The following is a 12787-nucleotide window of genomic DNA, read 5'->3' on the forward strand; positions in this document are numbered from 1 at the left end:
ATGGACACACCTTGGAGATGGAAAGGACCTACCAGCGAGGGGAGAGGGGCTTCCAGAAGCAGGGGTGGGGAGCTGGTTCCACAGGGGCATCCTGCAGCCAGGCCCAGGACCACCTCTCCCCCAGTCCTTGCTGGGTGTCCCCAAGGGGAGACCCTGCCACATGGCCACAGGAGGGCTCCAAGGGTGGGCGGCATCAGGGCATGTGACCTTGGTGGTTTGGGGTCCAGGACAGTCGTTGAAGTCCCAGGGAAGATTAGAGAGGGTTGAAGAGGGAGCAGGAGGGAGGAGGGGCCCAGACCCTTGGGAGGGGCACTGGAGGGGGCCTGGTGGACAGAGGTCCACTGTGTTCTAGATGGCAGGGCACATTTATGTGGCAGGGGAGGGAGCTGGAGCCAGTGACCAGAAGCGCATGCAGAGGGGGGATAAAAGACAGGGGAGCGGCCGGGCGCGGTGGCTCATGCCTGTAATCCCAGCACTTTGGGAGGCCGAGGTGGGTGGATCAGCTGAGGTCAGGGGTTCAAGACCAGCCCAGCCAACATGGTGAAACCCTGTCTCTATAAAAATACAAAAATTAGCTGGGCATCATGGTGGATGCCTGTAATCCCAGCTACTCAGGAGGCTGAGGTGGGAGAATCGCTTGAACCCGGGAGGTGGAGGTTGCAGCAAGCCGAGATCGCGCCATTGCACTCCAGCCTGGGCGACAAAGAGAGAGTCCATCTCAAATTAAAAAAAAAAAAAAGCAAGAAGCAAGGTGGGGCTCAGGTGGGGGGCCCCTCCTCCCGGGGCATGACCCAGAAGAAGGGGACCAGGGGTTCTTAATCCTCTGCAGAAGCCTTTGGCTAAGGGAGGGAGGGGGTGCCGGGAGATATGGGTTTGAAATAAATGCTGAGTGCCCGGCGCTTCCCCTGGTCGGCGAGGGAGGGGCCCCTGACATTTGCCAGGGCGTGGGCGCGCCTGTCTGCGCCCTGAGCTAGACGGCAAAGTACACAGGCAGACGAAGGGGTCCCACGCGGGGGCGCAGGAGTCAGGCGGATTTTATTGACCGGTGGGCAGGCCGGGTCTGTGAGCGGCTCCTGGAAGCACGCGGCGACTCCTCCTGGGTCAGGCGCGGAGGCGCCGCGGGCGGGGGACGGTGTCAGGACGGTCCGGGGGCCAGGCGGGGCAAGCCAAGGCGGTTTGCTGCGGGGGCCACGGCTGGGCGGGAGATGTCTCTCCGAAGTCTCTAGCGAGAACAGAGCCAAGGCCGTGGGGAGGAGGCTGTGGCCCTCCACCACTGCCCCGGTGTGCCAGGGTCGAGCCTGCCCAGGGAAAGCTTTTCTGGGCGCGGAGCGGGGGATGGAAGGGCCCGAGGGTGCCCCCTGAACGCGCGGCTCGGTGCTCCGGCTCAGACCTCCCGAGACCCCCTTGCCCGCGGCGGTCCAGGCCTCCTCCCCTCTCACGTACCTGGCCGGCTCCGCTTAAGTCCAGGGACTCCGGGTCGAGAGCAGGCTCTGGGGCGCGCGGACTCCGGGGCGCACGGACGGGGATCCCTGCCTGGGAGCTCCTGCGTCGCGTCTCCCACAGCTCCTGAACCCACGAGGGCAGCAGGAGAGGAGCCTCGCGGGCGGCGGGCCCGGCGGAGAGGGTGTCCCCGGCCAGGGGCCCGGCGGGTGCGCGCGGTGCGCGGCGCCACAGATAGGGTGAGCGAGGCAGCCCCATGAGCAGGCCAGCGGCGCGGCCCACCGTGTGGTAGCGGGGACTCGCCACGTGCTTGTACCACGCGCCGGAGGGCAGCGGCAGCAGGAGCAGGAGCAGCAGCAGTGCCAGCCGCGGCCGGCTCGCGGGAGCCCCCCGCTCCCCCGGGCCCCGCGCCAGGGCGCTCGCGTCGACGGCCGCCCGGCGGGGCGGGCCACGAACCGGTTCGGCTGGGTTTGGGTGCGCAGTGGAGTTGGGACGCCCAGGTACCGGAGCGCAGGAGGCTGGAGGCGAGCTGTGGGTCCCCTGCAGGCCCAGCTATAACCGCTCGGTGGCCCCGCCTCGTTCCGCCCCCTCAGTACCGCTGGGCTCCCCAGATGGGGGGAGGGACGGAGGGAGGAGAGGGAACCCTGGCAGCTGGCGGGGGACGTGGGTATTTGAGCACCTCACTGAGTGGGCCGCTGGCTGGAATTGGGCTCGAGGCTCCTCTGGGGGGACACGTCCCATTCTCTGCCTGCTCAGCCTCCTCCCCCCAGGAGTGGAAGTGCCAGGAAGGGGGTACTGGGAACACTGATGAGGGAGTAGGGCTGAGGGATGCCCCTTTAGCCAGACTCCTGCCGGTGGGAGGACAGCAAAGCGAAGGCCCAGGTGCAGGCAGAGCTACAGTGGCTATAGCAGGAGGGCTGTCGGGAGCCTTCAGCACCACTCAAGACCCCTCTGGGTGACACCCCCCAAGAGTTGTCCCGTGTCCTTGCCTAGCATAGCTCCCAAAGCTGTCCCCACACCCTGTCCTGTCCACTGCCACCCCCAGCTTCTCCCCACCAACCCATCTCCCCACAGAGCTAGATGGAGGCTTAGAAGCCTCATGTTGGCAACACCAAGCCATCCCTGGGGTCTGCGGTTCTGTGAGGCTTCCAGGAGAAAGAGTCAGCCCCTCCTGGAACCTCTATCCCTGGAGGGGCAGGACAAGGCCTTGCAGACCTCCAGCGCCTCCTCTCTGGTGATGGTCCTCCAAGACCGCATTATCCAGCCAGTCTCAATTTTTGCCTAAACCAACAGCCTGTGGCTTTGCCTGTCGCTGTGCGTGTGTGCCTAGAGCATCATTCCCTCCTTCTTAGCCTGGCTAACGCCTACTCATCCTTCAGGACTCCACTTAAATGGCCCAGATCCTTGGCCAGGTGCGGTGGCTCACACCTGTAATCCCAGCACTGTCGGAGGCCAAGGCAGGCGGATCACCTGAGGTCTGGAATTCAAGACCAGCCTTGCTAACGTGGCGAAACTCCATCTCTACGAAAAATACAAAAAATTAGCTGGGTATGGTGTCAGGCACCTGTAATCCCAGCTACTTGAGAGGCTAAGGCAGGAGAATCGCTTGAACCCGGGAGGCGGAGGTTGCAGTGAGCCGAGATTGCATCATTGCACTCCAGCCTGGGCAACAAGAGTGAAACTGCATCTTAAAAAAAAAAAAAAAAAAAGGCACAGAGCCAGACAGTCCCTCAGAATATCCCTCTGTGCCCACCTGGGCTTAACAACCCCTTCCCAGAGGGCAGAGCCTGATGCACTCTTTCCTGACCTCCCAGCAAGGGTGAATCCAGCCCTCCCTCAGCAACCATGCCAGTCATGGAGCAGCCCCTGGGCCCCAGACACCAGGGATCTTCTTTTGGGTCATCATGAACTATCTCATCTTCACCTCCAGACAATGCCATGAGCGGAACTATTATTGACTCCACTCACCAACGAGCAAACTGAGGCCCAGGGAGAACTGACCTGCCCCAGATCATGTTGGGTAAATGGTGGAGGTGAGATACATCGTAGCACCTGAGCCCAAGAGCCTCAGCTTGGGGTAACAGGGTACACCTGTCCAGAGGGGCACAGAAGGGCTGGGGGCAGGCTGGGCACTGTGGCTCATGCCTGTAATCCCAGCACTTCAGGAGGCTGAGGCAGGTGGATTACTTGAGGCCAGGAGTTCAAGACGAGCCTGGCCAACATGGCAAAACCCCATCTCTATTAAAAATACAAAACTTGCCAGGCACAGTGGCTCACGCCTGTAATCTCAGCACTTTGGGAGGTTGAGGCGGGCGTGTCACGAGGTCAAGAGTTTCAGACCAGCCTGACCAACATAGGGAAATCCCATCTCCACTAAAAATACAAAAATTAGCCGGGTGTGGTGGCACGCGCCTGTAGTCCCAGCTAATCGGGAGGCTGAGGCGGGAGAAGTGCTTGGTCCCGGGAGGCAGAGGTTGCAGTGAGCCAAGACTGCGCCATTGCACTCCAGCCTGGGTGACAGAGTGAGACTCCATCTCAAAAAAAAAAAAAAAACTTAGCCGGGAATGGTGGCACATGCCTGTAGTCCCAGCTGCTTGGGAGGCTGAGGGAGGAGAATCACTTGAACTCGGGAGGCAGAGGTTGCAGTGAGCCAAGATGGGACCACTATACTCCAGCCTGGGCGACAGAGCAAGACTCCATCTCAAAAAACAAACAAACAAACAAAACAGAAGGTCTGGGGGCAGAGCCAGACTCCCACTCCTGAGGCATGGGGGTCCCCAGTGGGTCTGGTGAGTCTTAGGAGGTTTAGAAGCAGCAGCCCTCCCCACGAAGGCCACACTGAAGTGGTGAGATGCCAGCCCTGCTTGATAGTCGCAGCTGAGGGGAAGAGGATAAGGACCTTGGCCTCTCCTGCCTCACCTGTAAACTGGGGGTAAAAACAGTGGCCACTTCATCATCTTGTTGGCGTTGATAATCCAGTGGTGGGTCTGGGAGCTGAACCGTGCCTGGTACCCAGTAGGCACTCCATGAACGCTGTGGCTAGGACCTATCCTTGCAGCACCAGAGGCTGACCACCCCCAGCCTGTCAGGAAAACACTGTGATGGGGGCAGAACGGGGGATGCAGATGGAGCTGTCTGCGCCGCATGGAGGACCAGGGGGACCAGAGGCCCTGCAAGAAGCTGTCCCTGCCGCGCTCCCCCGGGGCCCCTTGTCCTTGACAGCTGCCTGGAGTGTGTGGTGGGCGGGTAGTGCAGCACGACATGGGCCAGAGCCAGGCCCCATCAGGGTCCCTTGGCGCTGCCACCTGCTCCTGGCTAAGAGGACGTGGGCGTCTCTGGACCCCTGAGGGGACTCCAGCCAGTCAGGGGAGGGTCCAGGACGCCCCCTGGAGGTGGCCCGTGGAGCTTCTGTAGGAAGAACTTTGGAAACTGATCAGTGAAAGTCTACGCTGGGATGGAAGCCCCTGTGACAGAAAATAGAAGTAGCGGAGATTGCGCCACTGCACTCCAGCCTGGGCAACAGAGGAAGACTCCTTCACAAAAAAACAAAAACAACAACAACAAAAAAACCAGCTGGATGTGGTAGCTCACACTTGTAATCCCAGCACTTTGGGAGGCCAAGGCAGGTAGATCACGAGGTCAGGAATTTGAGACCAGCCTGGCCAACACAGTGAAACCCCATCTCTACTAAAAATACAAAAATTAGCCAGGTGTGGTGGTGGGTGCCGGTAGTCCCAGCTACTCGGGAGGCTGAGGCAGGAGAATCACTAGAACCCGGGAGGCAGAGGTTGCAGTGAGCCAAAATCGCACCACTGCACTCCAACCAGGGCGACAGAGCAAGACTCTGTCTCAAAAAACAAAACAAAACAACAACAACAAAAAACCAGCAGTGGCTCCTCTACCTTGTTCATTGCTGTGGCCCAAGGGAGTGAGAGTCGCAGGACACAGGGAAAGGTCACTGGGAACAGAGGCACGGGGAGGCGTCTGTTGGGTGGGGTGTCCGGAACACATGGCAGGGGGAGCCCAGGGCTGGGTTAGAGGAGCAAAACACAGAATCTTAAGGGTGCCTGTGGGCTCCCTTTTCAGGCGGCAGGAGGAGGGCCTCTGTGTCCTGCCCAGCCTGGTGCCCACGGACGGCACCTGGTGACAACGGCTTCCTTCTCCCCACCTTCAGGGGTCTGGAGCCACAGCTCTCCTTGGGGAGGAGGTGATGAGAGCTGGCCCTGCTTCCTGAGGCTCACCTCTCAGTTCCTTGACACCAGTGTCCCGCCTGGAAACCCATGAGACACTTGCTTAAGGCTGGGACCATGGCTGCCGCAGGCACAAAGCCTGGCCCGGAACAGGAACGCCCTGGTAAGGAGAAGATTAATGAGCAAATCTGTTTTGTCATCTTTAAAATTATTGGCCAGGGCGTGGCACAGTGGCTCGCACCTGCAATCCCAACACTTTGGGAGGCTGAGGCAGAGTTAGAGACCAGCCTGGGCCATATGGCGAAACCCCATCTCTACCAAAACAAACAATGACTCTCTCTCTCTCTCTCTCTCTCTATATATATATATATATATATATATATATTAGCTGGGTGTGGTGGTGTGTGCCTGAAGTCTGAGGTAGAGAGATCCCTTGAGGCCTGGAGTTCGCAAGGCTGCAGTGAGTCGCGATCGCGCCACTGCACTCCAGCCTGGATGACAGACCCTGTCTCAAAAAGTAAATACATAGCTCGGGCTCAGTGGCTCATGCCTATAATCCCAACAGTTTGGGAGGCCGAGGTGGGTGGATCACTTAAGCTCAGGAGTTCAAGACCAGCCTGGCCAACATGGTGAAACTCTACCTTTACTAAAAATACAAAAAAATTAGCTGGGTGTTGTGGCACGCGCCTGTAATCCCAGCTACTAGGGAGGCTGAGGCATAAGAATTGCTTGAACCTAGAAGGCGGAGGTTTCAGTGAACCGAGATTATGCCACTGCATTCCAGCATGGGCGACAGAGCGAGACTCCATCTCACAAAAAACGAAAAAAAAAAAAACAGTAAATACATTAAATAATCGGCCAGGCTCAGTGTCTCACACCTATAATCCCAGCACTTTGGGAGGCCGAGGTGGGCGGATCACAAGGTCAGGAAATCGAGACCATCCTGGCTAACACGGTGAAACCCTCTCTCTACTAAAAATACAAAAAATTGGCCGGGTGTGGTGGCTCACGCTTGTAATCCCAGCACTTTGGGAGGCAAAGGCGGGCGGATCATGAAGTCAGGAGTTTGAGACCAGCCTGGCCAACACAGTGAAACTTTGTCTCTACTAAAAATACAAAAATTAGCTGGGTGTGGTGGCAGGCACCTGTAATCCCAGCTACTTGGGAGGCTGAGGCAGGAGAATCACTTGAATCCGGGAGGTGGAAGTTGCAGTGAGCCAAGATCATGTCACTGCACTTCAGCCAGGGTGACAGAGCAAGATACCACTTCAAAAAAAAGAAAAGGAAAGAAAGAACAAAAGAAAAGAAAAAGAAAAAAAAGAAAATAATAATTAGGGCTGGGCCCGGTGGCTCACGCCTATAATCCCAGCACTTTGGGAGGCTGAGACAGGCGGATCACAAGGTTAAGAATTCGAGACCAGCCTGGCCAACATGGTGAAACCCCATCTCTACTAAGAATACAAAAATTAGCCAGCCATGGTGGTGCGTGCCTGTAATCCCAACTATTCAGGAGATTGAGGCAGGAGAATCGCTTGAACCCGGGAGGCAGAGGTTGCAGTGGGCCGAGATGGTGCCACTACACTCCAGCCTGGGCGACAGAGCAAGACTGTCTCAAAAAAATAAAAAATAAATAAATTAATTAATTAAATAAAATAATTAATGTTGTCAAGGCAGTATACATTATAAATCAAAGGCTGCTTGCTATAAGGAAGAGAACAAAGCTATTCCTGCCCACCCTTCACACCCTGGTCCTACTCTCCAGAGACAGCTACTTCCAACTCTTTTAGCTGTTAGCTGTTTCTTCTAGTATTTATCTCCAAATATCCGAATCATAAGCGTTAACTACTGTTTTGTTTTGTTTTGTTTGTTTTGTTTTTGAGGCAGAGTCTAACTCTGTCACCCAGGCTGGAGTGCAATGGGGCGATCTCTGCTCACTGCAACCTCTGCCTCCTGGGCTCAAGCGATTCTCCTGACTCAGCCTCCCGAGTAGCTGGGATTACAGGTGCCTGCCAAAACACTCACCTAATTTCTGTATTTTTAGTAGAGACAGGGTTTCGCCATATTGCCCAGGCCGGTCCTGAACTCCTGACCTCAGGTGATCCACCCACCTCGGCCTCCCATAGTGTTGGTGGCCAGAAACAGAAAAACTCCTAGCTGCAGCACTACTGACTTTTGCCATCCTGTGCACTGAGAATGTTTAGCAGTATCCCTGGCCTTCACCCATTTGTGTATGCACAATAGTAGCCCCCTAAAGATGTTCGCCCCCAATCCCTGCAACCTGTGAAGATTTATGCCACATAGTAGGAGGGAATTAGGCTGTAGATAAAATGTTTTATTAGAGGCAGGGTCTCACTATGTTGCCCAGGCAGATATGTAGTGGCTATTCATAGGCATAATCCCACTACTGATTGGCACAGGAGTTTTCACCTGCTCTCTTTCCAAACTGGCCCAGTTCACCCCTCCTGAGGCAACCTGGTGGTCCCCTGCTCCTAGGAGGTCACCATATTGATGCCAAACTTAGTGCAGACACCTGTTCGACATAGCCCACTATATCCTCAGAACCCCTGGACTCAAACAATCCTCCTGCCTCGGCCTCCCAAGTAGCTGAGACTACACGTGCGCACCACTGCACCTGGGAACATAAAATTAACGTTGCTAATTAGCTGGCTTTTTTTTTTTTTTTTTTTTTTTTGGGACAGAGTCTTGCTCTGTCACCCAGGCTGGAGTACAGTGGCACGATCTTTGCTCACTGCAACCTCTGCCTGCCGGGTTCATGCGATTCTCCTGCCTCAGGCTCCCAAGTAGCTGGAATTATAGGTGCCCACCACCATGCCCAGCTTTTTGTATTTTCAGTAGAGATGGGGTTTCACAATGTTGGCCAGGCTGGTCTCGAACTCTTGACCTCAAGTGATCTGCTCGCCTCAGCCTCCGAAAGTGCTGGGATTATGGGCCTGAGCCACCATGCCCAACCCAATTTTTGTATTTGTAGTACAGAGGAGGTTTTATCATGTTGGCCGATCTGGTCTCGAACTCCTGACCTCAGGTGATGTGCCCGCCTCGGCCTTGAAAAGTGCTGGAATTTCAGGCATGAGCCACCACGCCAGGCCAGCTGGCTTTAATAGAAGCAGATTAGCGGCTGGGTGTGGTGGCTCACGCCTGTAATCCCAGCACTTTGGGAGGCCAAGGCAGGCCACCTGAGGTCGGAAGTTCAAGACCAGCCTGATCAACATGGAGAAACCCCATGTCCACTAAAAATACAAAATTAACCAGGCGTGGTGGTGCGTGCCTGTAATCCTAGCTACTCGGGAGGCTGAGGCAGGAGAATTGCTTAAACCCAGGAGGCGGAGGTTGCAGTGAGCTGAGATCGCCCCACGTCACTTCAGCCTGGGTGACAGAGCAATACTCTGTCTCAAAAACAAATAAAGTAAAATACAAAAATTATCCGGGCATGATGGCTGGTGCCCATAATCCCAGCTACTCCGGAGGCTGAGGCAGGAGAATCGCTTGAGCCTGGGAAGTGAAGGTTGCAGGGAGCCGAGATCGCGCCCTCTGCACTCCAGCCATCAGAGACTTCATCTCAAAAAAAAAAAAGATGTAAGTAGAGATCAGAGTGTTGGACCACTGGCCTCCCCCAGAGTCAACTCTGCAAGACAGAAAGCGGCCATGAGCCAAGCAGCTCAGGAAGCCTCTAACAGCTGGAAACTGCAAGGAAGCAGATTCTCCCCTGGAGCCTCCAAGTAGGAACGCAGTGATCCTGACACTCTGATTTTAGCTCACGGTGACCCACGTTAGAGTCTGGACCCCAGAACTAAAGATAATACATTTGTGTGTTTTAAGCCAAGTTTGTGGCCTTTTTTTTTTCTTTTGAGATGGAGTCTCGCTCTGTCGCCCAGGCTGGAGTGCAGTGGCACAATCTCGGCTCACTGCAAGCTCCGCCTCCCAGGTTCACGCCATTCTCCTGCCTCAGCCTCTCCGAGTAGCTGGGACTACAGGCGCCCGCCACCACGTCCGGCTAATTTCTTTTTGTAATTTTAGTAGAGACGGGGTTTCACTGCGTTAGTCAGGATGGTCTCGATCTCCTGACCTTGTGATCCACCCGCCTCGGCCTCCCAAAGTGCTGGGATTACAGGCTTGAGCCGCCGCGTCCGGCCCGTGGCCATTTTTTTTTTTTTTTGAGACGGAGTTTCGCTTTTGTTGCTCAGACTGGAGTGCAATGGCGCGATCTCGGCTCACCGCAACCTCCGCCTCCCGGGTTCAGGTGACTGAACTCACTTGCCTCAGCCTCCCAAGTAACTAGGATCACAGGCATAAGCCACCACGCCTGGCTAATTTTGTATTTTTAGTGGAGACGGGGTTTCTCCATGTTGGTCAGGCTGGTTAGGGTGGTCTCGACCTCCCAACCTCAGGTGATCTGCCAGCCTCGGCCTCCCAAAGTTCTGGGATTACAAGCGTGAGCCACTGCGCCCGGCCTCCCATGGCCATTTTTTATGGCAGCCTTAGGAAACGAATACACCATTAGATGCCAGGCATGCCCCGCTGTGACAGCCAAACATGGCTCCAGACACTTCCAAACACCTCCTGGGGACAAAAAATGCCCTCTCCTCCATTGAAAATTGCTGACTTACATTATAAACTGCTGTTTCTTGATTTATCCATCTCAGGCAACAACAAACAGTTTCCCACTAAATGAAATGAAGCTTTGTTTCTCTTGAAACCCAATCACCTTATTTCTCCTCCCTGAGTCCTCCTAATATGACTTCATTGCAATGTTTGGTGAAACCATTAATTAGCCAGGCGTGGTGGCTCATAACTGTAATCTCAGCACTTTGGGAGGCTGAGGTGGGAGGATTGCCTGAGGCCAGGAGTTCGAGGCCAGCCTGGGCAACACAGCAAAACCCCAGTTCTACAAAAAAATGTTAAAAATTAGACAGGCATAGTGGCACGCTCCTGTAATTCTACCTACATGGGCGGCTAAGGCAGGAGGATCCTATGAGTCCAGGAGTTCAAGGCTGCAGTGAACTACGATCATAGCACTGGACTCCAGCTTGGATGACAGAGCGAGACCATCTCAAAAAAAAAAAAAAAAAACCCCCAAAAGATTAATATTTATATAGAATTAGCAAAAACTATGTAAATATTTTCTGCTGAACCAAGTAGTGTACTATTTACATTTCCTTTCTCATTGATAGCTGTCTTATTTTCTTTGCTTGTCTTTCTATATATATTTGCTATTTTTCCTAAATGCTCCAAGAGATGTTGAAGTTCTTACATCCTTACAGTAACTTTTCCCAGTTTTCTTTTTTGAGATGGAGTCTCACTCTGTTGCCCAGGTTGGAGTGCAGCGGCGCAATCTCTGCTCACTGCAACGTCTGCCTCCTGGGATCAAGCGTTTCTCGTGCCTCAGCCTCCCGAGTAGCTGTGATTACAGGCGCATGTCACCATGCCCGGTTAATTTTTGTGTGTTTTGGCTGGGCGTAGTGGCTCATGCCTGTAATCCCAGCACTTTGGGAGGCCAAGGCAGGTGGATGACGAGGTCAGGAGATCGAGAACATCCTGGCGAACACGGTGAAATCCTGTTTCTACTAAAAATACAAAAAAAAAAATTAGCCGGGCGTGGTGGCAGGCGCCTGCAGTCCCAGCTGTTCGGGAGGCTGAGGCAGGAGAATGGCGTGAACCCGGGAGGCGGAGCTTGCAGTGAGCCGAGATCGCACCACTGCACTCCAGCCTGGGCCACAGAGCGAAACTCTGTCTCAAAAAAAAAAAAAAAATTTGTGCGTGTGTTTGTGTTTTTTTGAGATGGAGTCTCACTCTGTTGCCAAGGCTGGAGTGCAGTGGCGTGATTGGCGTGATCTCGGCTCACTGCAACCTCTGCCTCCTGGTTTCAAACGATTCTACTGCCTCAGGCTCCCGAGTAGCTGGGACTACAGGCACATGTCACCACGCCCGGCTAATTTTTGTATTTTTAGTAGAGACGGGGTTTCATCATTTTGGTCAGGCTGGTCTCCAATTCCTGACCTCAGGTGATCCCAACCTCCCAAAGTGCTGGGATTACAGGCGTGAGCCACCACGCCCGTCCTAAAAATTTTTTTTGTAGAGATGGAGCCTGACTATGTAGGCCAGGCTAGTCTCAAATTCCTGGGCTCCAGCAATCCGGGCCACCCAGCCTCCCAAAGTGCTGGGATTACAGGCTTGAGCCACTGTGTCTGACAGCTTTTTTCAAGTGGCAAAATTGCGGTTTCAAGCCCATTTCTGTCTGTTTCTAAAGTCCAAGCTCACTGGCCATGGATCACTTGAGCCCAGGAGGTTGAGACCTCAGTGAGCTGTGATCGTACCACTGTGTGACAGCCAGAGCAAGACCCGGTCTCGAATAAAGTAAGTTAAGTTGAGGCTCATTTGTACAATATACTGCCTCTTTTCCAGTAGGGTTTAGATCTGGACCAGCCTTCTGGATGGCAGAGGGAGGGAGGTCCTGAGCGTGCCTGGCCCTCAAGGGTAGGGAGGAGGCCCTGTACTGCAGCATCCATCCAAACACGTCCTGTGCTGGGCCCAGCGTAAAGAGGACAGGTTCCGTTCTTGCCTTCCAGAGGCCCGTTCTGGGCAGGCCTGGCGAGACTGCCCTGGGCTGCGAGATGGACGTCACCACGTGCTGCCTTTCACGTTGTCCTTCATGTAGGGATTTAAACAGGGCATTAGGGAAGTGGAGGCGGGACCAGGCTTGTGTGTGTTCCAAATACCAGAGACCGGTTTCCTAATAAGGTGGCCAGATTTAGCAAATACAAATACAACAGGTCCAGTTAAATGCCAATTTCAAATAAGGAGCAGCATTTTAGTATGAGTCTAGCCCATCAATATTTGGGCTATACTTACACTAAGACATGACCCTTTGTTCATCTGAGATTCAAACCAGTTGTCCCGTGTTTCATCTGACAACGCCAGTCCGTGGTGCCCGGCGAGGGTTGATATGACACGCGTGGCCCAGAGGAGTCCCGGGCTGGCTGCCTGGCCGCGCGGGTCGCGCGGACCTCCGAGCGGTCGGCTCAGGCTAGAGCGGCCGCTACCAGGGCCACCGCTCTAGCCGGCACCTCGCTGAGGCGGAAGTCGCGACGCGCACTTCCGCCGGGCGGGCCCGTTGCTGGGCGGGGCGGTGACGTTGGCCC

At 54.9% G+C, this 12787-nt stretch overlaps 1 protein-coding gene across 1 annotated transcript; it reads right to left on the reverse strand.

Annotated features, from left to right (window-relative positions):
* Positions 1–1003: 1003 nt before the first annotated feature.
* NPW (neuropeptide W) lies at positions 1004–3380 on the reverse strand. Its single transcript, XM_055243468.2, has 4 exons — positions 3248–3380; positions 2084–2244; positions 1444–1992; positions 1004–1222 (listed from the first exon to the last, which is right to left on the reverse strand). Exons 1-4 carry the CDS (start codon positions 3378–3380, stop codon positions 1136–1138), a joined length of 930 nt encoding a protein of 309 aa, XP_055099443.1. The 3' UTR covers positions 1004–1135.
* Positions 3381–12787: the final 9407 nt, after the last annotated feature.

This window comes from Symphalangus syndactylus, chromosome 14 (assembly GCF_028878055.3).
Source record: "Symphalangus syndactylus isolate Jambi chromosome 14, NHGRI_mSymSyn1-v2.1_pri, whole genome shotgun sequence".
NCBI lineage: Eukaryota > Metazoa > Chordata > Mammalia > Primates > Hylobatidae > Symphalangus > Symphalangus syndactylus.

What these genes read in the sequence shown, in the direction of transcription:
- NPW (XM_055243468.2), bottom strand. Translation starts at nt 3,380, where the DNA reads ATGGCATTGTCTGGAGGTGAAGATGAGATAGTTCATGATGACCCAAAA. An exon ending in GTCCCCCGCCAGCTGCCAGG is followed by an intron (nt 1,993 to 2,083) that starts GTTCCCTCTCCT and finishes GAGCGGTTATAG; the next exon opens with CTGGGCCTGCAGGGGACCCA. An exon ending in ACTTAAGCGGAGCCGGCCAG is followed by an intron (nt 1,223 to 1,443) that starts GTACGTGAGAGG and finishes TGTTCTCGCTAG; the next exon opens with AGACTTCGGAGAGACATCTC.